We start from the raw sequence: 19,219 nt of genomic DNA, 5'->3' as shown, positions 1-19,219 counted from the left end.
ACCCAGGCCTCGGAAGCCTCCACACTGACGCTACCCCCAAGTCTGCAAGCCTGACCCCCACCCCAAGTCTGCAAGCCAAACCCCAAAACAGGGTCCAGCTCGGCCCAGCCACAGGGCCCAGAGCCCAGGGAGCAGGGCGACAGATTCACACGGTGAGCAGAGTCCTTACTGTCCTTTTGATCCCAAGGTTCTTCATGCAAAATGAAGTAAAAAGTGGCACACAAGAAAAAAACCTTTAGGCACAAAGCGTACTCAAAACCAGTTGTGGCACAGTGGGTTAAGCTGCCCCCTGTGGCGCCAGCATCCCATATGCACACTGGTTCAAGTCCCAACTGCTCCACTTCCAATCCAGCTCTCTGCTGACAGCCTGGTGGAGAGCCGTGCGAAATGGCCCAAGTGTTTGGGCCCCTGCATCCATGTGGGAGACCCAGAAGAAGTTCCTGGTTCCTGGCTCCTGGCCTCGGTCTGGCCCAGCCCTGGTCACTGCAGTCATTTGGGGAGTGAACCAGCCGATGGAAGACCTCTCAATCTCTGTCTCTCTGTAATTCTTTCAAATAAAAAAAAAAAATCTTAAAAAAAAAAGTTAGATCAGACATCATTTCTGCAGGTCTATCCCCCTCCACAGTACAACTGCCAGGCCTCCTGCACTCCGTAGCCACCTCCCCACATCCCAGACCCTTGGCCAGGCTTCTGGTGGGTGGCGGTGGAGACAGCATGTGTTGGTTCTTGGCGCCATCTTGTGGTCATAGCTAGATACTGCACTTTCCACCCACTCCCAGAGCAGAAGGAAACCAATGTCCCCAGGCCCACAGGGCTTCAAGGCTGTGGCAAGGTGGTAAGGTCAAAGGGCCATAGCAGAGTACACAGGCCTCTGTAATTATAACACTATAAAGACATGTATCGCAGGACCAAAGACCAGAATGACAAGTGAAAATAAAATTAAAAACAGAAAACAGAGGAGCTGTTCAGCCCAGGGGCTAAGGCTCTGGTTAAGGAAAACACTGTCCCCCATCAGAGTACCTGGCTTCACACCCAGCTCTGCTCCTGCTCCCAGCTTCCTGCTAACTCAGACCTTGGAAGGCAGTGATGATGGCTCAAGTAGTAGGGTCCCTGCCACCCACACAGGAGACCCCAGCTTCAGGCTGGAACAGCCCCAGCCATTCAGGATATTAGGGAAGTGAACCAACAGGTGGGGATGCTCTAATTAACTAATTTTTTAAAAAACAGAAATTTAGGAGGGGCCAGTGCAGTGGCACAGAGGGTTAAAGCCATCCCTGCAGTGCCGGCAACCCGTATGGGTGCCAGGTTGAGTCCCTTCTGCTGGCCTGGGAAAACAGTGAACAATGGCCCGCCCCTGCCACCTGCGTGGGAGACCCTGGCCGCTGTGACCATCTGAGGAGTGAGCCAGCAGACAGAAGATCTCTGTTAACTCTGCTTCAAATAAATAAGTAAGCTTTTTAAAACGCCAACAGAGTACAGTAGTTTTTCCACCTTAGTATTCTTATCACTAGAAAAACCAGGGAATCGTCAGAGGCGCTTGGGGCGGGGCAGCAGGGAGCTGGGAACCCTCAAAGGCACCAGGCTGTGATCCGGGCAGAGCAGCTTGGAGCCGGCCTGAGCTCTCCACTGTGCCCGCTGCAGCCTGGGGGCAGACGGGCAGAGCCCCCGCCCTGCAGCACCAGGCCCTTTCCCCAGCACTTGGTTACGTCCTGTTTGTGTCCGCAGACAGACTCCCAGTTCTGTACAGATGCCGAGGCGGGCCCTGCGCCAGGAGCTGCCCTCGCACCCCGCCTGGGGAAGGGAGTCGACACCAGGGAGGGAAGAAGACTGGGCACAGGAGCTGCACCCTGTCCCAGTGTGTGAGAAGAGCTACACTTCACACCGGGAGCTGTGCCCTCAGGGAGATGCTGGTGGCAAAGACGACGTGGAAATCCTGTGTGCCTTTTTCTTTTTGACAGGCAGAGTTAGGCAGTGGGAGAGAGACAGAGAAAAAGGTCTTCCTCCCTTTGGTTTACCCCCCAAATGGCCGCTACAGCCGGTGCTGCGCTGATCCGAAGCCAGGTGCCAGATGCTTCTCCTGGTCTCCCACGCGGGTGCAGGGCCCAAGCACTTGGGCCATCCTCCACTGCACTCCCAGGCCACAGCAGAGAGCTGGCCTGGAAGAGGAGCAACTGGGACAGAATCCGGTGCCCCAACTGGGACTAGAACCCTAGTGAGCCATGGCGCCGGCCCCGTGTGCCTTCTAAAACACAGCCTGGACTTCCACAGGCCCACCCTGAGGCTGCGGGGGTGTGGCCACCAGGGGGCGCCACTGAGGCACCCCACGAAGGGAGCAAGACCGATGTGTGGGAAGGGCAAATGCACAGCCTGCTTAAAAAAGGGCTCAAATTTTCAAGACTGCACTGGGGTCCGAACCGGACCCAAGAAAGCAGGATTGGGGGTGCTGCGTCCCAGCTCCAGAGAAGGTTCTACTGCAGAAGTCTGACAGGAGTCTGGGAAATTCGCACCAGGCGTCGGCAGCAACCAAGACGCCTGGTGAAGGCGAGCATGGAGCTGATGAACGCTGGGGCGAGGGGAGGGGAGGGCAGGCTGTCCAGGAGGTGCCCCGGCTTCTGGGAGTTTAAAAGAGCGTCCTCATCAATGGCTACAATGTGTTCAGTGGGATCCCCGGCCTGGGCACACAGCCCAAGTTCTGACGGCTAGGAAAGAAATGTGTTTTCTATGTTATAAACTACATGGCTTCATTCTGACTGCCCTTCAACAAACCACCGGCGGACAAGCAGTCCTAATGGGCTTCCTCCTGGGGCCGGCAGCGTGGCCCAACGGGACAAGCCACCACCTGTGCCGCCAGGATCCCATGTAAGCGCTGGTCCTCATCCCGGCTGCTCCACTTCTGACCCAGCTCCCTGCTAATGCACCTGGTGCTCGGGCCCCTGCACCCAATGGGAGACCCACATGGAGTTTCTGGATCCTGGCTTCAGCCTGGCCCAACCCCAGGCACTGGGATCATTTCGGGAGTGAACCAGCAGATGGAAGCTCCACCTTGATTCCTGCCCCCCCCAACTGCCTTTCAAATAAATGAACAAATACCAGAAGGAAACACAGGTCTTGTTCCTGGCCTGAGGGAACACGGCCACAGCGACAGCCTGTCTACAAAGACCTCTGTCTACAGCGAGCCAGCCGCGCTCATGCATCCTCGCCACACTCTCGGCCTGAGCGTTCAGCATCTCGCCACATGCCCGGCTCGGAAGCGTGCCGAGGAGATGTAACGCAAACGTGCCCACGTGGGTATCTGCGGCTCCCCGGCCTTAACAAGCGGGGCTATAAAATCTAAGAGCTGTGTTATTTTGGTGGCAATTAGAGTTATTGGCGTTTCTGAAATCATCGGAGGTTTTACTGTAACTTTCACAAAACACTGGCTTCTGATACGGCTTTGGAGAGAATAAATTGTTTACAGCTGTCACATTGTTAAGAGAAAAGTTACTGCCGCAAAATTAAACTAAGCCCGTATTTAAAATTCAATCAAAATAAACTGCTCTTGATCAAAAACAATGATATGCTTAAAACATTTAATATTGACCCAATTTAATGGGAAGACTGTATATTGCTCCATCCGCAATCAATATGCTGAGTTAATCCTTTCATTACTTCTACACACCACTGAAGTACTGAACAACACTCCTCGCACAGCCCCACGGCCTGCAGGTGCGCACATACCTGAGGCCGCGATGCGAGACAACCAACAGGGGCCACAGGTGTCACTACCACCCAGGCACCGTGGCGGCATGACAGCAGCTCCGCAGAACTGTATGCACGCACTGGTCTGACAGGTGCAGGAGGCAGACGGCGCGCTCCCAGCTGCCGGTTCACGCCCCAAAGGCCTGCAATGGCCAACCCGGGTCCCCTGCATGGGTGCCAGGAACTCGGTCACCTGAGCCGCCGCCACCGCCTCGCACGGTCTGCACCCGCAGGAAGCTGCAGTCAGGGGCCAGAGCTGGGAGTCACACCCAGGCGCTCTCACGTGGAGGCTGGCATCATTTTTTTCCCGCCTCTATTTTTCAAAAAAGATTTATTTATTAAAAGGCAGAGTTACAGAGAGGGAAGACGACAGAGAGACGGAGATAGAGAGAGAGATTCCATCCACCGGTTCATTCCCTAAATGGCTGCAATGGCTGGGGCCAGGTCAGGCCAAAGGGAGGAACCTGGAACTCGACTGGGGTCTCCCATGTGGGTTCAGGGACCCAAGCACCTCCATCTTCTGCTGTTTTCCCAGGCCATAGCAGAGGGCTGGACTGGAAGCAGAGCAGCTGGACTTGAACCAGAGCTCATCGGGGATGCCGGCACTGCAGTGGTAGCTTCACCCCACTGTGCCACAATGCCAGCCCGGAATGCAGGCATCTTGCCTTTCAGATGATTTTTTGAAAAGAACAATGCTGCATTCACTTTAAAGAGGTTATGGGGTGTGTGTCGCAGACCGGACACGGGTCGAGAGTAGCAGCTCAAAATAAGAGAAGAAAACCATCAGGGCGCCCTTCCCTCACACAGGCCAATGGGGAGCCACACTGAATTCAGCACAGCAGGCCTCCCTCACTCAGAGTAAGAGACAGACTGGGCCAAAATCATCCAGTATGAGGTACACAGGAAGCAGGGGCTCCGCCAGGCTCCCATGGGGCCGATGTGTGACCGAGAGAGGGCGCCGGGGGCTCAGAGGGTGCCGAGGAGAGGCAGGCAGGGGCCGAGCAGCAGCACATGGCCCAGACTGTGTCTCACCCGCGTTCTCCGTTTCGCCTCTCGTGCGTCACCTGACAAGGCCACAGGGACTAAAGCCAAGTCGGTCTGGAGCAGCATGTAGGGGACCGCGAGGGAAGGAGGGCTGTGCACACCAGCTACGCTCGGGGCCCGGCCGCAGGCACAGCAGAGCAGACGAGCGCCCCCTCGAGGCTAGCGCGCAGGACTTTCAGGAGCCAAGGCGTTACATTTCTGCTCTCTGCTGGGGGCAAGTCCTCTAAACTACTATCCTACTTCAAAAGGAAAACAAGAACAGAGCCCCCACCCCGTCCTGACGTGGGCCCCACAGTGACCGCCCTCAGCCTCACGGCCTCTCTCTTCCCGGCTCTGGCCCGACCCTCCTGTCACCCAAGACTCACCTCCCTATCTGAGGACAGACCCACACAGGGGCGGGGCACCTTCTTTCTGTAAGGGCCACCTGGATATTGACATCATCATTCGGGGGCCAGCCAACATCATCAACTTAAAGTTTAGCCTGAGGCTGCCCTGGGGGGCCCGACGTCCCCCCGCCAACCCCGACAGTGCCAGCATTTGGGGCCACGGGAGGGGCTCCCGGCTCTAGCAGGCTGAGGCCACCGCCCGCTGTCAATGCAGTGGCCCAGGGCGCCGACTCTGAGCGCGGAGACTGACCTTAACCGCTGCCGGTAGGAGTCCTCGTCGCCGTCGTCGCGGCACCGTGCCGCCTTCCGCCGGCTCCCCGCGGCCGTGGCTGCAGCTCTACCGTCCTCCTCGTCCTCCTCGGAGCTGGGGAAGAAGTCTTCGTCCACCTCCTGCGCTGGGGCTCTCCGCCGCCGGCTCCCGCTCTGCGGCAAAGGCTTCAGCTCATAGTCGGGGCCATCTCCGGACAGGTCTGCACCGGCTACGGCCCCCGGCCCCTCCCCGTCCGTGGGGCAGTCCCCGGACCCCTCAGCCTCTGAGTCACAGGCTGCTCCGGGCCCCGCCCGGGGCTCCGGTGGCCTCCCCCGCCGCGGCAGCCCCAGGCCGCCCTGGAACTGGCGCGCCCGCCTCTGCAGCTTCTTCATGTGCTGCTTCAGGCGCTTGTCTGCCCTGGACAGCGCCCTGCTTCTGGAGCCCGGCTCGCTTCCCGCGGGGGCGGGGCTCAGCGCCGCGGGGACGGCGGCCGGGGCCTTCTTGGCGGCCCTCGCCCCGCCGGCTCGCTTCTTCCTCTCCAAGGACAGCTTCGCCTGCTCGGCCAAATACTTCTCGAAGCCCGACGCCTCGTCCAGCATCAGCCTCCGGGGCCTCCGCTCCTGCTTCGGAGGCATCCGGGTCCCAAAGGGCGTCATCTGCCCGGTGCGGACGAGCTCCTCCCAGGCCGCCTCCTGGGCGGGCATGAGCATGCTGCCCAGGCTGGACGGCCCCGGCTCTGAGGGAGAAACGACACCCACTCAGCACCCGCACACAGGCACCTGCGGGCCATGCACCAGCGTGCACCACACACACGGGACACGGTGCATCACGGCACCGTACTACGCTCCTGTTCGACCCACACTCCACCTGAGTGCTAGGACCAAGATTCAGGGGGGCCTGAAGTCAGAGACAAGCCACCCCCACAGGCACTCTGGGACGTGGCTGTCAGCCCCGGGAGCAGGCGTTTGGCCTAGCAGTTAGGACGCCAGCCAGGACGCCCCTGCCCCACACTGGAGGGCCTGGGTTTGATTCCTCTCTCCAGTGGCCTGCTAACGCACACCCTGGGAGAGAGCAGTGATGGCTCAAGTCACCCACACGAGACAGAGACACGGACTGAGTTCCTGGCTCTGGGCTTCGGTCTGCCCAGCCCAGGCCATTGCAGGCATCTGGGGAGTGTCCCAGCATGTGGGAGCTCTGGCTCTCAAACAAACTAAAATAAAAAGCAGCTGTGCACTGCCCAGCGTGGTCGCGGCCAGTGACCTGTGGCTGTTTACATTAAATTAAGTCAGAATCTCGGCTCCCGGCTGCACTTGCCCTGTTTCAAGCGCTCAGTGGCTCCAGGTGACTACAGGTTACTGCAATGGCCGCCACAGACAGGACACAGTCTCACCACGAGCAGAGGCCTATGGACAGCGCAGGGGTGGACAGGAAGTGACCTGACTTGGAGAGGTTCCTGCAACCGGAAGTTAGCCATAATAATATGCCCAGTCACCCTTCTCCCACTAGCTCTAACTAATCTCCAGCAGAATCACTTCACTACAAAGTCAAAACAGCACAGACCTCAGGCTGCACGGGAAGGAACCCCCACTTCTAAGTCTACACTGCCTGCAGCCCCGGAGACCACTCCAGCCGACCTAAAACAGTCACCAGAAAGCAGAGTGCAGTGCTTCAGATGGAAACAGGCTCCTGGACCGGCATCCAGGTCACCAGGCGCCCCAGGCACCCTGGGGTCCGGCCCAGGCGCCAGCTGCACCCGGCTCTGAACCCGCCTGAAGGGAGCCGGGCAGGAAATGCCTATGCTCTTGGCTCTGCGCGCTTCCGCTCAGCACTGCGCTTCTGAGCCCGACCCGCTGCCGAAGGCGGCCGCAGCGCTGGCCTCCCTGTGTGCCGGCAGGTACAGCACATTCGCCCACTGCACTGTTAACGAGCGCCTGGGAGGCACCCTGCCACACCGCTCTGGGAAATCCACGGGTATGAATCTGTGGGCGTGTGACGCCTTAGCAGACACCGCGCACAGTTCTCCGATTTTAAGTGCCACCCACAGCGTCTGGGAGTCCCGCCGGGCACACGTTCTTGAGCTATGCTGGTGCGTGCCACGGTACCACCCAGAGAAGGTCATCTGCATTTCCGATGACTGATGGACCAGGCCCCAGCTCTGTGAAGATGGCACACACAGCCCCCCTCTCCCCCCCAAGCTCGTGCTGAGGCCTGGTCCCCAGTGTAAAGGGCGCTGAGAGACTGGGGCGGGGGTGGTTCAGGAGGCTCTGGGTCAAGCAGGACCCACCTTAAGGAATGCATCCAGGCCTTCCTCTCAGAAATGAGTTATTTCTGGCAGGAAAGTGACCTGCTGGGAAAGCGAGCCTGGTCCCTCAGTGCTCCTGCTTCCTCTCTGCGGCTCAGGGCCCGCAACAGACACGGTCGCCCAGCCACCAGCACCACGAGCCAAACAAGCCTCTACTCGCCTGATGACCCAGTCCAGTCGAGGGGACTCTGTCCTAAGAGAGAATGGTCTGATAGAGCCTTCATATATTCATTGGCAGCCTCTTCTATGTACAACATGTTAGTCTTTTGCTCCTTTTTCTTTGTCTTCCTTTAAAAACACACCTCCCAGGAGTTTCCGTTCCAGATCCAAGTCCCCTGCTTCACATGCGAGCAGTGGGCACCCCGTCCCCATGGGCTCCCTTCCTGTGGGAAAGCTGCTCCTGTCCGGAGCTCCCCGACTTTCTCCCTGTCATCATTCCCTGAACAATAGTCACCCCTACGTAGCTGCCTAGCGACAGAGAGTACTGGGGGCGGGGGGATGCGTGCGGGTTCCGTGCGAGTACTCCACTGAATATGGGGTCTCGCACACCGTGGTGTCTGTGGGGGCCCCGGAACCAACTCACCACAGACCGCGGGGCGACTGCTGCAAACACCTCCCAGCCTGCGCCTGCCTTTCCACTCTAAACGCCATATTTCGGCAAACCGACGTTCTTGGTGTGGAGACAGGCTACTTAGCAAACCTCCTCCTTTCCAGGGAGTGTCTGTGCCCCGCTCACAGCTGGATGACTGGAGATGGCTACTGCACGCAGAATCCGGGGTCAGATTCGTGACTAGTTCAGCAGCGCTCTTCCCCACAGCACTGCCTGCTGCTTCTGCCCTAACTCTAGGGACCACGTGCGGCTGGATCCGCTGGCCAGGCCCTCTCTGTCCCATCAGCCTGTTTATCCACCTGTGTGCCAACGGCGCACTATCTTAATGGTGACAGATTTACAGCAGGCCTCAACACTGAGCTCACCTACGTGATGCCTTGGCTACTCTAGGCCCCACGCAGCCTCACCTCCGCTCTCCCCCCACACCTCCTACCCCCTGGCCTTCCCTCAGGGGAACAAACCCTAAAACACATCCTGGGAGTGCTCTGAAACTGTAGCCAGACAGGAGATCTGACGTCTTCTCAGTACAGTGTCTGCCAAGCCACGGCTGCGGTCTAGGAAGACTTAGACCTTTGTCTTCTCAATGACATCTCATAGATGTAGAAAACGCTGCAGAAAACTACATTTTCTACGAGGGCTGATTTCTAGGCATTTGATTTTTATTGTAACTGGCTCCTTTATTACATCTCACTGTTTGTGGCACAAGGAAATAAGACAGATTTTTACACGTTGACCTCGCTAAATTCAATGACCTCGCTAAATTCCTATATAATTCTGTTAGGCGGGAAGTTAGAAATCAGCCTGTGCGAGCGAGAGGGGCCTAAGGAAAACACAGCACCTGCAGAAGCTCACCTTGGAGGCAGCCCAGGATCTGACACTAGTCCCCCCCATACCTGAGTATGACTGTGCGCTCAGCTCCAGCCTTCCCGAGCGCCCACCTGGCCTGTGGGCTGTTCCTCCCCAGTAAGCCACGTGACCCTGCTCTCCCCAGGCTGCGCACTCTGTGCATAAGGAGAGTTTTACCTCTTCCTTCCCGTCCTACGTTTTCTCATTTCTTCCTCCCAGACCACAGGGACTATGCCAGAATTCCACTGAGCTTGGAATTGGTCCCGGAAGGAAGCTCTGTCCACTGATCCTTACAACCACGTTAGGAAATGGATCCATGGAGAGGCCAGCATTTGAATGGAGAGCTCAGGGAAGCACGAGAGCAGAAGTGGAGGGCTAACAGCCCAAGGTCCACACTGCCAACATGCTGCTCGGTCCCCAGGGCCTGGGCTCTTCGGCGTTCTGCTCTGTTGACTCCTCAGGTGGGGCGGGGGGGGGGGTAGGAATAGAAGACCAGGAGTCTCGGGGTGACCTGGTGCCGGGATGGCGCAGGAATCCTGAGTTCAACAAAAAGGCAAGGCCAAAGGTCTCCCGGCCTATAGCTACTAGAACCTAGGTAGCTGCGTAATCTCTGGGGAGTGGATGCAAGCGCTCAGGGAGAGGAAATGAAACAAGACTATGACTCAGCAAGGAATCCTGAAACATATCAGCATTTATGATAAGGGCAGAAAAGCCGGCAAAGCTAACTACAGAGAAACAGTCGAGCGGCTGAAAGAGGAGCAGGGGAGAGGGGATCCCCGAAGGCACCGAAGCATCAGCTGCTACAGACAGGCCACGTGGAGCGGCCGGGGAGCAGGGCTTTTGGATTTGGGGAGGCAGCTACTGGTGCCGGGGAAAGTTTAACCAAAGTAACAACAGGACGTGGAAGAGAGCAGGTTTCAGACAGCAAGACAGGAACAGATGAGCAGCATGTGCCCCGGCACAGAGAGCACGGCCTGCAGGCCTATAAATTCTCAGAGACTGAACTTTCCTTCTCAACGCTTTTTATTTTCATCTACTGAAAGGCAGAAGGACAGAGAGACAGAGGCAGAGAAAGAGATCTTCCACCCTCTGGGTCACTCCCCAGATGCCCTCAACAGACAGGGCTGGGCCAGGCCAAAGCCAGGAGCCCTGAACTCCATCTGCGTCTCTAACATGAGTGGCAGGGAACAAAGTCCTTGATCCACCTGCTGCCTCCCAGGCATGCTAGCAGGGAACTGGATCAGAAGTAGCTGGGACTCAAACCAGCACGCCAGAATGGGATACAGCCATCCCAAGCAGTAGCCTAACAGCCACGTCACAGTGCCTGCCCTGAGACCGGACTGCAAAAGCACATCTTTCTAATATTTTTCTATTGCCTCCATTCATTCTTAATAATCTTGTCTTATTGAAAAAACTTCCAGAGCTAGTATTTTCTTGAAGAGCTAAAATGCAAAGACGACTCAATCTACATTTCAAGCAGTAAACGACTGAGCAGCAACCAACAGTCTGTACACACACAACAGAGCTTACCCTTTTTCCCAAAAGGCTTTCCAAAGGACAACCTTCCAAGGCAGTAACAGCAACAAAATCACGGCCCTGGTATCACCTGCGTGAAGGCGTCACTGGCGTCATTCCAGAAACAACAAGGCCTGCCGGACGTGCTCCTGAGTGAGGGCAAGCCCACGGATGCGGAGGCCCGAGACTGGCTTCCAAAATGCGGTTCAATCAAGACGCCAGCCGCCTTTATCAACTTAACTGCGTGAGAGTGTTTACGACTTCCAATCCATTAGATGGAGTTGTCAGTGAGCACTGCATTAAAACTGACTTTCATTCTCTAAAAAACCCCTATCAAGAGTTTGTTTCTGCAGGTATAGAGAATAAAGTTTCCTTAAATCGGTTTTGACACGAAGGCAAAGAACCGTATTTTTCTCTAAACTCGGGCCAAGACTGAACACATGCCTCCCCGCATCGGGCATCAGGACACGGCTCCTCACCTGCATCCTCCTCCCCGAGCCTGGCGTGATCCAGCTCAACTCGGGCCCCCGCTCCTCCCAGGACGGCCTGGAGACGCTTCTGTTTGGCAGCGATCTTCTTCAGCTGTTGTTCCTTGGATGGCAAATACCAAACAGAACACAGCGACGCAGTGACTTTGTGAAGTGCCAACGACAGCATTACAAAAGTCAGAAACGTCAGTCAAGAGCAAAACCAAAGTCAGACAGGAATTCTGCACAGGAGAAGCACACAGGGAACCTGCGTGAGCACCTGCAGCAAGCAAGCCCCAGTCAGCCCCCTCTGGAGGTGTCCCTGTCCCACCCACTCCACGGCATGCAACGTCCGAGCCCCGGCCCTGAAGAACACACACACTACACGTTTCGCACTGGGCGCAGCACTCAGTTTCTGCACGTCGGACCTCAGCAGCCAACAGGCCCTGCGCAGTGAGAAGTGCAAATGCAAAAGCTGCAGCAGAGGGAAAGCTGGCCTCACGGGCGTGCTGTCCCACAGAGCACTCTGCCCAAGCATGAAACTTTCAAGGAGAACCGTCTTCTGCTGCGCCTCTACCCCATCCGCCCACACTCCTCTTCATCCTGGCTCCCTGCACATCAACAGAATTGGGATATGCGACCTTTCTGGGGCCTTACCCAATTAACTAAGCCTGGGGCTCCTGGTTTGTTTTCCCAAGGTCAAGAACATTTCAATACCAAAGATGGGGGTGGGGGGCGAGGGCAGCATTGTGGCACAGCAGGAGCACAGGTTCAAGTCCCAGCTCCACTTCCAATCCAGCTCCCTGCTAATGTGCCTGGGAAAGCAGCAGCAGATGGCCCAAGTGCTGCCAGCCACATGGACGACCCAGATAGAGTTCCTGGCTTCTGGCTTCAGCGTGGCCCAGCCCTGGCTATTGCAGCCATTCAGGGAGTGAACTAGCAGAAGGGAGATCTTTCTCTGTCTGTCTCACTCTTTCCAATACACACATAAATCTTTCAATAAATAAATTTTTTTAAAAAAGGTAAGTGTGCATGAAGGGATATTCTGAACTTAAATGCTCACTGCAGGGTTGGCAACTTGTTTCTAAGTTTTTCCCTCAATGAATTCTCACAAAACACAATCCCTCTAAACACCAGAGAGCTACAATGGGAAGAATACATACATAAGTTAGATCAGGACCTGAAGTTTGGTCGTCTCCGCCTTTGGAGCCGTGCAGGCGGGCAAAGGCCTCTGCACCGGCACTGAGGCGCCCGCCGGAGGCCAGATGGCCTCACCTGGGAGCTCCTGGCTGTCTCGAGGGACTGTTGCCACCCCTCAGCTGCTCTGGCAGAGGCAAGGGACAGAGACCAGGCGCTCAAGGACAGACTGCGGGTGGAACGTGAAAGAAGCGACATCTTCGACTGCCTTCCAGGCACACGGCACGTGAGCAGGGAGCTGGACAGGAAGCAGAGGAGCCGGGAATTGAACCAGCGCTCTGATACCTGATGCCAGCATGGCAAGCAGCGGCTTAACCCGCTGTGCCACAACACCGACCCCACTGTCGAACACAGAGGGTTAGAAGAGCAGCAGCTGAAAGGGGACATGTACAAAATCAACTCGAATTGTCTCCATTGCGATTACAAACACTTGCCTGTCATCTTGTAAGTAATTACAGAACATGTAATTAAACACTACGCGGGCTAACTAATGGTGTTTTCAAAAATGAGATACTTGGGCATTATTCTGAATTACCTTATTATACTTCTGCCGCTTTACGGAATCCAGTTTCCTGCTGACGTCTTTGTTGGTGGCAGCTTGCGGGCTGAGCTGTTCAATAATTTTATTGATCTGTCTTAGGGATGTCGTACAGGCCCTGAAAGACAAGATAAACAGTCTGCGTTCCACTCTGGCGACACAGAGAGATAAGTGATTTAAAGTGTGTTCCTTTGCTGTCTTATTAACTCAACGATAACAGAAAGCAAATCTTAACGGGTCACAAACAGAACTTGAAGGGTCTGGAGACTCCCAGGGAGCACAAGCGTTCTTCATCTGTGATTGAAATCAGCTCCTCCCACGTGCAAGCTGGTTCCAGTGCTGCAGTCGAGACTGTGCTAAGTGACCTGCAGTAAGCTGTCCTCTTATGAGAAGAGGTGCACATGTGGGTTTTAAAGGTCCAGTAAGGAAGCTTCCCAAAACTCACAAGGTCCTAAAAATGCTTGCACATCATCTTATGAAAATCATTTATGTGTGACAATGTTTTTTATTTCACAATTAAAAGATTCATTCACTGTAATATTAAACTTTGCAGTGTAATAAAGACACATACCAAAAAAAATTACTCCTAAAATAGACACACAGAACTGTAGCTTCTAGTTTTCAAAAAGCCACAAATTCAATCCCGGGGCACCTGTGGGATTTGCTGCTTATACTCTGTGCATCTCAGGATGCGCAATGCAGGTTGCCGGCCATCTAAGGCACCATGGCAGCACCACCTAGCATCAGCCTGCCTTCTGCCACCTCTGTAAAAAGCAGAGACATTTCCGAGATCAAATGTAAAAGGTGTGCTCACTGACCCTCAAGGTCACGGATACTCAAGGTCACTGACACTCCAGGTCAAACTACAACTCCAGAAGAGCATCTGCCACTCTGGAGGCCAAAAGTACACACCAGGGAACCGTGCGCAGAAAACACGTCCTTGAATGGCCGCCAGCCACCTGCACCAGCGCCTCCCCAGCTGCACAGCCACCAGCCATGCGCTCTGGGACGGCCCCACTCCTCCACCCAGCCCAGGCCCACCTGCTTTTTCTGGGGCTCTGATGCTGCCAAGAACTCGGCCCAGCAGCGGGCAGACTGGCAACGATGGGGGAGCTCAATCCTCCTTCCCATGCCGCCCTGGCCCAGAGCCTCCCCCTCGGGGCCCACCCGGTCTCTCCTGCCAGACACAGAGGAGGTCTCCACAGGACTTCCTCTTTCCTTACAGAGTCGAGAGCAGGACGGAAGGAAAAAGCAGGGAGTTCTTCCCCAGTGTCTCCAGAACAACTGCCAAGGGACCGAGCAGTCTGAGCACAGCAAGGGACAAAGCGCAAGACGGAGAAAAGCGCGCTCCTGGTACCTGGAGTGGGAAACACCCAACTCCCGGTGCTGCTGCCCAAGCCCACTGTGGGCACTCAGAAGAGCCCCTCGCTGGGCCGTTCTGTGTGCAGTAGCTGTGTGAGCTGCACAGGGCCCTAACTGCTGTGCACAGGCTGCAGCTAAGGGGGGTGCAAAGATGAGGCTGGGGACTGCCCTGGTTGACCCAGACACCTAGGGACAGGCTCTGTAACGGCCTACATTTCTGGACCTCCCCTGCTGTGCCTAAACACAAACCGCAGGAAGCAGACGGGCTGCACTCACGCAAGGTCATCCAGAACCGAGCCGTACTCCTTCTCGGCGTCGGCGAGCTGGGCCACGCAGCTGGCCTTGTGGATGGCGCTGTCCACCTGCTGGAGCACACCCTGCTCCAGCACGGCCTGGTCGTAGACGTCCACGCCCAGACCCTGCAGCTCCAGCGCCTGCGCGCTCGGCTCCACCGCCTGGATCTGGTGTCTGTCAATGCGCAGCAGGGCCGGCCCTCTCCTCGCGGCTGCTGACACGCCGTCCCCGGCAGAAGTGGATGGGCCATCGCCAGGGACCCGGGAGGGCGGGAGTCCCTCCCCCTCCCCCTCCATCCCCTCTGTGTCTTCCTCTTGGATGGCCATTTCTGCATCGCTCTGGACCCGCTCACTTTGTAAACAGTCCGCACCCTGAGTTTCACGTGAGTGGGGGACTCCCTCATTTGACATCCTCTATGGACTACCTAGGAGAGAAAAAATAATAATATTCTTGCAGTTAAACAGAGCTGATCACCCCATAGCTTCCGATTTTACAATTAAAGCAAATTGAATCTCAAGAGATCAAGTAATAACTTTCTGATTACATAAACTCAAATTTCCAAGTGTTAGTTTCTTAAAAGGGCACAAATTGTTTATTTTCTTGGGTTCTGATCATAAAAAAGGAAAATTAACCAAAAAAAAATAAAATAATAAGAGATGCAGTTATCATCAACAAAGGACATCTGGGCAACCAGCACAGAAAGCCACACCAAAAAGGTGAGTGACAGCCACGCGTGTACACCGGAGCAGCCGATGTCAAGTGGCGGCTCTTCCCGGTCAGCACCTTCGTGATCCGCTGGGATATGCAGCCCGTGTGGGAAGGAGAGTGGCTTCGCGTGACCTGAAACTGGAAACTTTGGGGCAAACACCTAGCCAGCACATGGGAGCCTTGAACAAATGCCAGCCTCGGGCAGATTCATCAAGATCATCTGAGCCATGACTCCACTTGGATTCACAATGTCCCCTCTCAGGATGGCTGGCAAGGAGGCGGAGCCCGAGCCTGGCCATGCGGACAAGCAGGAGAACCCCCCCCACACACACTGCTGATGGGAAAATGAACGAGTAGAGCCCTCTGGCAGGGACAAGTTTGCAATACCTGTCAACGTTTAAGACGCACCAGACCTGCAGCCGGCAATTCCATGTCAAGGTGTTTATTCCAGAGAGATACGTGCAAATGAGAAGGCACTCACCGTGGTAGGTGAACAGTGTAAAGTAGCCACTAAGTAATTTCTGTGGTACAGACATAAAAGCCACGCTAAATGAAAAATGTGACACACATGGCATGAATGAGGTTACACTCAGAGAAACATGCATCTCCATCTGTGGGTGTAGACACAGGGACACACAGACATGCAAAGATGTATAACAAACCCGCAGGGGGTAGGAGGGACGGAGAGGAGCAAGGGAGAACTTTCACATTTGTCTATGTACTCAGAAACTGCTTAAATTTCCATGTAGTCCCAACTTTGTGCACATAACGATAACATCCAATAAATGCATTAAAAACCGTGACTAAGCAAGAGACAGCCTTCCTGTTCCTGAACTGCGAATAAACTCGGGTTTCTTTCAGCACTGCAACTGTTTCCGTGAAATGACACGAGTCCTTTCCGCCCGCACTGACCCCTCACCGAACAATCCCAGCCACCAAGCAAGGCAAGGAAAGCCCACAAAGGCGCCAAGAATGGGCCGGCGCCGCGGCTCACTAGGCTAATCCTCCGCCTTGCGGCGCCGGCACACCGGATTCTAGTCCCGGTCGGGGCACCGATCCTGTCCCGGTTGCCCCTCTTCCAGGCCAGCTCTCTGCTGTGGCCAGGGAGTGCAGTGGAGGATGGCCCAAGTGCTTGGGCCCTGCACCCCATGGGAGACCAGGAGAAGCACCTGGCTCCTGCCATCGGATCAGCGCGGTGCGCCGGCCGCAGCGCGCCTACCGCGGCGGCCATTGGAGGGTGAACCAACGGCAAAAGGAAGACCTTTCTCTCTGTCTCTCTCTCACTGTCCACTCTGCCTGTTAAAAAAAAAAAAAAAAAGGCGCCAAGAATTTAGCATCCCCCAGCCCAACTGGCACAGAGGTGTCGGTGACACCCCCACAGGGCAGGGCAGCCCGGGAGGCAAGGACAGGAGCCCATGGGAACGGAGAGCGGGGACACTGCAAACATCACGGAGGCGCTCTGAGCTGACACCGGCCCCTGGTCTGAACCGGAGGAGCTGCTCCACACCCGATGCTGGGAGGTATGGCCCAGGGAGCAGCCTGGGAGAACAAGTCCAGCCTGGCCAACTGAGCGCGAGGAGACTCTCAGACAGGAAGCCGGGAGGGGCCGCGGAGGTGAGACACAGCAAGCTGTACAGAGAGGGCGGGCGACAGGGATAGACAGGTCCAGAGCCACCCGGGCTGGCAGGCCTGACCCCCGGATGTAGTCGAGTATGCAGCGGCAGAGGAAGGACGCTCCAGTGGACCGCGCAGAAGTCTGGGCCTTTTCCGCATCAGGGGACGGGGGGGGTGGGGGATGGGCAAGCGTCCTGTAGAAGAAAAGGGGGCTGAGGAGGAACCAAGCTGCAGACGGGCAGCACGGAGCACCCACGTGAGGCAGGCGGGCCACAGCCACAGACTGCGGACAGCCCAGGTGCCTCCTCCTTCAGGGAGTAGCAGTCTGCAGGAGTGCACAACACAAGGGCCCCCGGGGTTGAAGATGCTAAGAGGAGCAACTAAGGAACTGACTTGGGGTCCAAGCTGGGGAGTTTCTTCTTAAAGCCGGGAGAGCCAGTCTCCCAGGCCAGCTGGAAGGCAGAAGGCTCTCCCTGGAAAGTCTAAGCAAGAGTTTCGGAAGTGAAATAAACCAGGCGTGCAACAATAACAAGAGCCCAGGTGAACTAGCTCCTGTCCACAGAGCTTACAGTCTCTTGGAGAAGGCAGGCCTTTTTTTAAAAAAGGTAACTGTATATATCCACACACAGACATGTAGCTGCGGTGACGGCTGGTAAGAGTACAGGATTCTGGGGCCAGCGCTGTGGCATAGTGGGTAAAGCCGCTGCCTGCAGTGCCAGCATCCCATATGGGTGATGGTTCAAGTCCTGGCTGCTCCACTTCCGATCCAGCTCTCTACTGTGGCCTAGGAAAGCAGCAGAAGATGGCCCAAGTCCTTGGGCCCCTGCACCCGCGTGGGAGACCCGGAAGAAGCTTCTGGCTCCTGATCAGCCCAGCCCAGTTCCAGCCCACCGTTGTGGCCACTTGGGAAGTGAACCAGCAGATGAGACGCAAGATCTCTGTCTCTGTCTGTATCTAACTCTGCCTATCAAATAAATAAATAATAAATATTAAAAAAAAAAATACATGGTTGTACGATAAGAAAGACTTGAGGAATTTGCGGAGGGAGGTGCGTGGTCAAGGAGGCGGCTTTGACAAGGCGACCCTGGAGCGGGCGGCCGGCCGGAGGGTCCATCAGGCCACCACGAGTGCACGGGATACCTTGCAAAGAAACAGCAGGTGTCAATTCCACGGCTGCGCACAGCTGCCCCTGGAGGCTGGCACACAGCGAGCCATGTTCTAACTTTATTTTCAACTTTGAAATTAAAAAAAAAAAAAAAAAAAAAAACAACAATGCGCACAAGGACCCTGCTCGGCTTGTGCCAATCTCACAGGAGTTATCCGGCGACAGTGACCGGGGCTGCGGGGGCTGGGACCCGGTCCGCCGGGCTGCCCGGGAACCGCCGGGGCAAGTCTCCACAAGCCCGGGTCGCTCGTTCCAGCAACGTCGCCGCCGCCGCCTGCACACAGGGGCCCCCGACGCCCACTCCCCCACTCCGACCGCTCGAGTGCACCCGGCCGCCCTCAGGTGAGCGCGCGCCGCGGCGTCACTTCCGGTCGCCGCGCGACCCCGCGTCTGAGCCCGGGCCCCCTGCCTTCCGCACGGCGGGGCTCCATCAGCCCGGCCCGGCAACGGCCCAGACACCCGCCGCCCCCCGCCGTACAGGCAGTCTGGCCGCCCGAACACTCACCCTCCGGCCCCGCGCGCCTGCCCGGACAGAAGCCGCGACGCGCGCCACGGTCGCCGCCAGCCGTCGTAGCACCCCCACTTAGAACGGCCGCGGCGCATGCGCCCTGGGCCCGCCATAGGCCCCGCCCCCGCCTGCGCGGTGAGGCCGGCTGCGCATGCGCCGGGTGCGCGGTGGGTTTGGCCGCGCGGGTTAGGCTGTGTGGTCTGAGATTTGGGGTGCGCGTGGAGTCAGTCTCCGCAGCCGGAGGATTGAGATGCGAACTCTAAAGGGGAAGTCAGCCTTGGGTGGCGGTGTGCAGGAGCGTCGCCGTTCGGCTCCGGCTGGGAACGCGTGAGGAAGAGGAAGGGGTCTTGGCCTCCATCGCACCTGCGTCAGTGCCTCACTTGCCCTTGAACGTCCGCCCTCAGTCTCAGCGATAGGGGTGGGGGGCTTCAGCCTGGAGCCCTCGAAGTTGTCCTAGTCCCTGGTTCTCAGACTGTGACTGTATTTGAAGGCAGGGTTATTCTTAAAAAAGGAACTGAGTTAGATGAGGTCATGGGAGTAGAATCCACCATGTGGCTGGTGTCTTTTTTTATACAAAGCGATCAGGACATGAATGTGCACCGTGGAAACCCCAGGAAGAAGTCTGCAAGCCGGAGAGAGAGGCCTGGGAAGAAAGCAGCCCTACGGACAAACTTA

General features: G+C 56.5%; 1 protein-coding gene across 3 annotated transcripts in view; it reads right to left on the bottom strand.

The window, feature by feature from the left end:
* ERCC6 (ERCC excision repair 6, chromatin remodeling factor) overlaps positions 1-18,630 on the bottom strand; it is a 74,032-nt gene extending 55,402 nt beyond the window's left edge. The window contains exons 1-5 of one of the 3 annotated variants that reach the window (XM_062215276.1): positions 18,542-18,630; positions 14,532-14,973; positions 12,891-13,011; positions 11,171-11,282; positions 5,419-6,154 (exon numbers count right to left, since the gene is read on the bottom strand). In XM_062215276.1, coding sequence (XP_062071260.1) covers positions 5,419-6,154; positions 11,171-11,282; positions 12,891-13,011; positions 14,532-14,959 — 1,397 coding nt within the window. In that variant the 5' untranslated portion in view covers positions 14,960-14,973; positions 18,542-18,630. Of the gene's footprint in view, positions 1-5,418; positions 6,155-11,170; positions 11,283-12,890; positions 13,012-14,531; positions 14,974-15,644; positions 16,226-18,541 lie in introns of those variants that run through there. The other 2 variants (XM_062215277.1, XM_062215275.1) reach the window with 2 other exon arrangements.
* Positions 18,631-19,219: the final 589 nt, after the last annotated feature.

This window comes from Lepus europaeus, chromosome 17 (assembly GCF_033115175.1).
Source record: "Lepus europaeus isolate LE1 chromosome 17, mLepTim1.pri, whole genome shotgun sequence".
NCBI classification, from domain to species: domain Eukaryota; kingdom Metazoa; phylum Chordata; class Mammalia; order Lagomorpha; family Leporidae; genus Lepus; species Lepus europaeus.
Note: the sequence above shows the minus strand (reverse complement) of the source record. Positions and strands in the feature narration are given on the sequence as shown.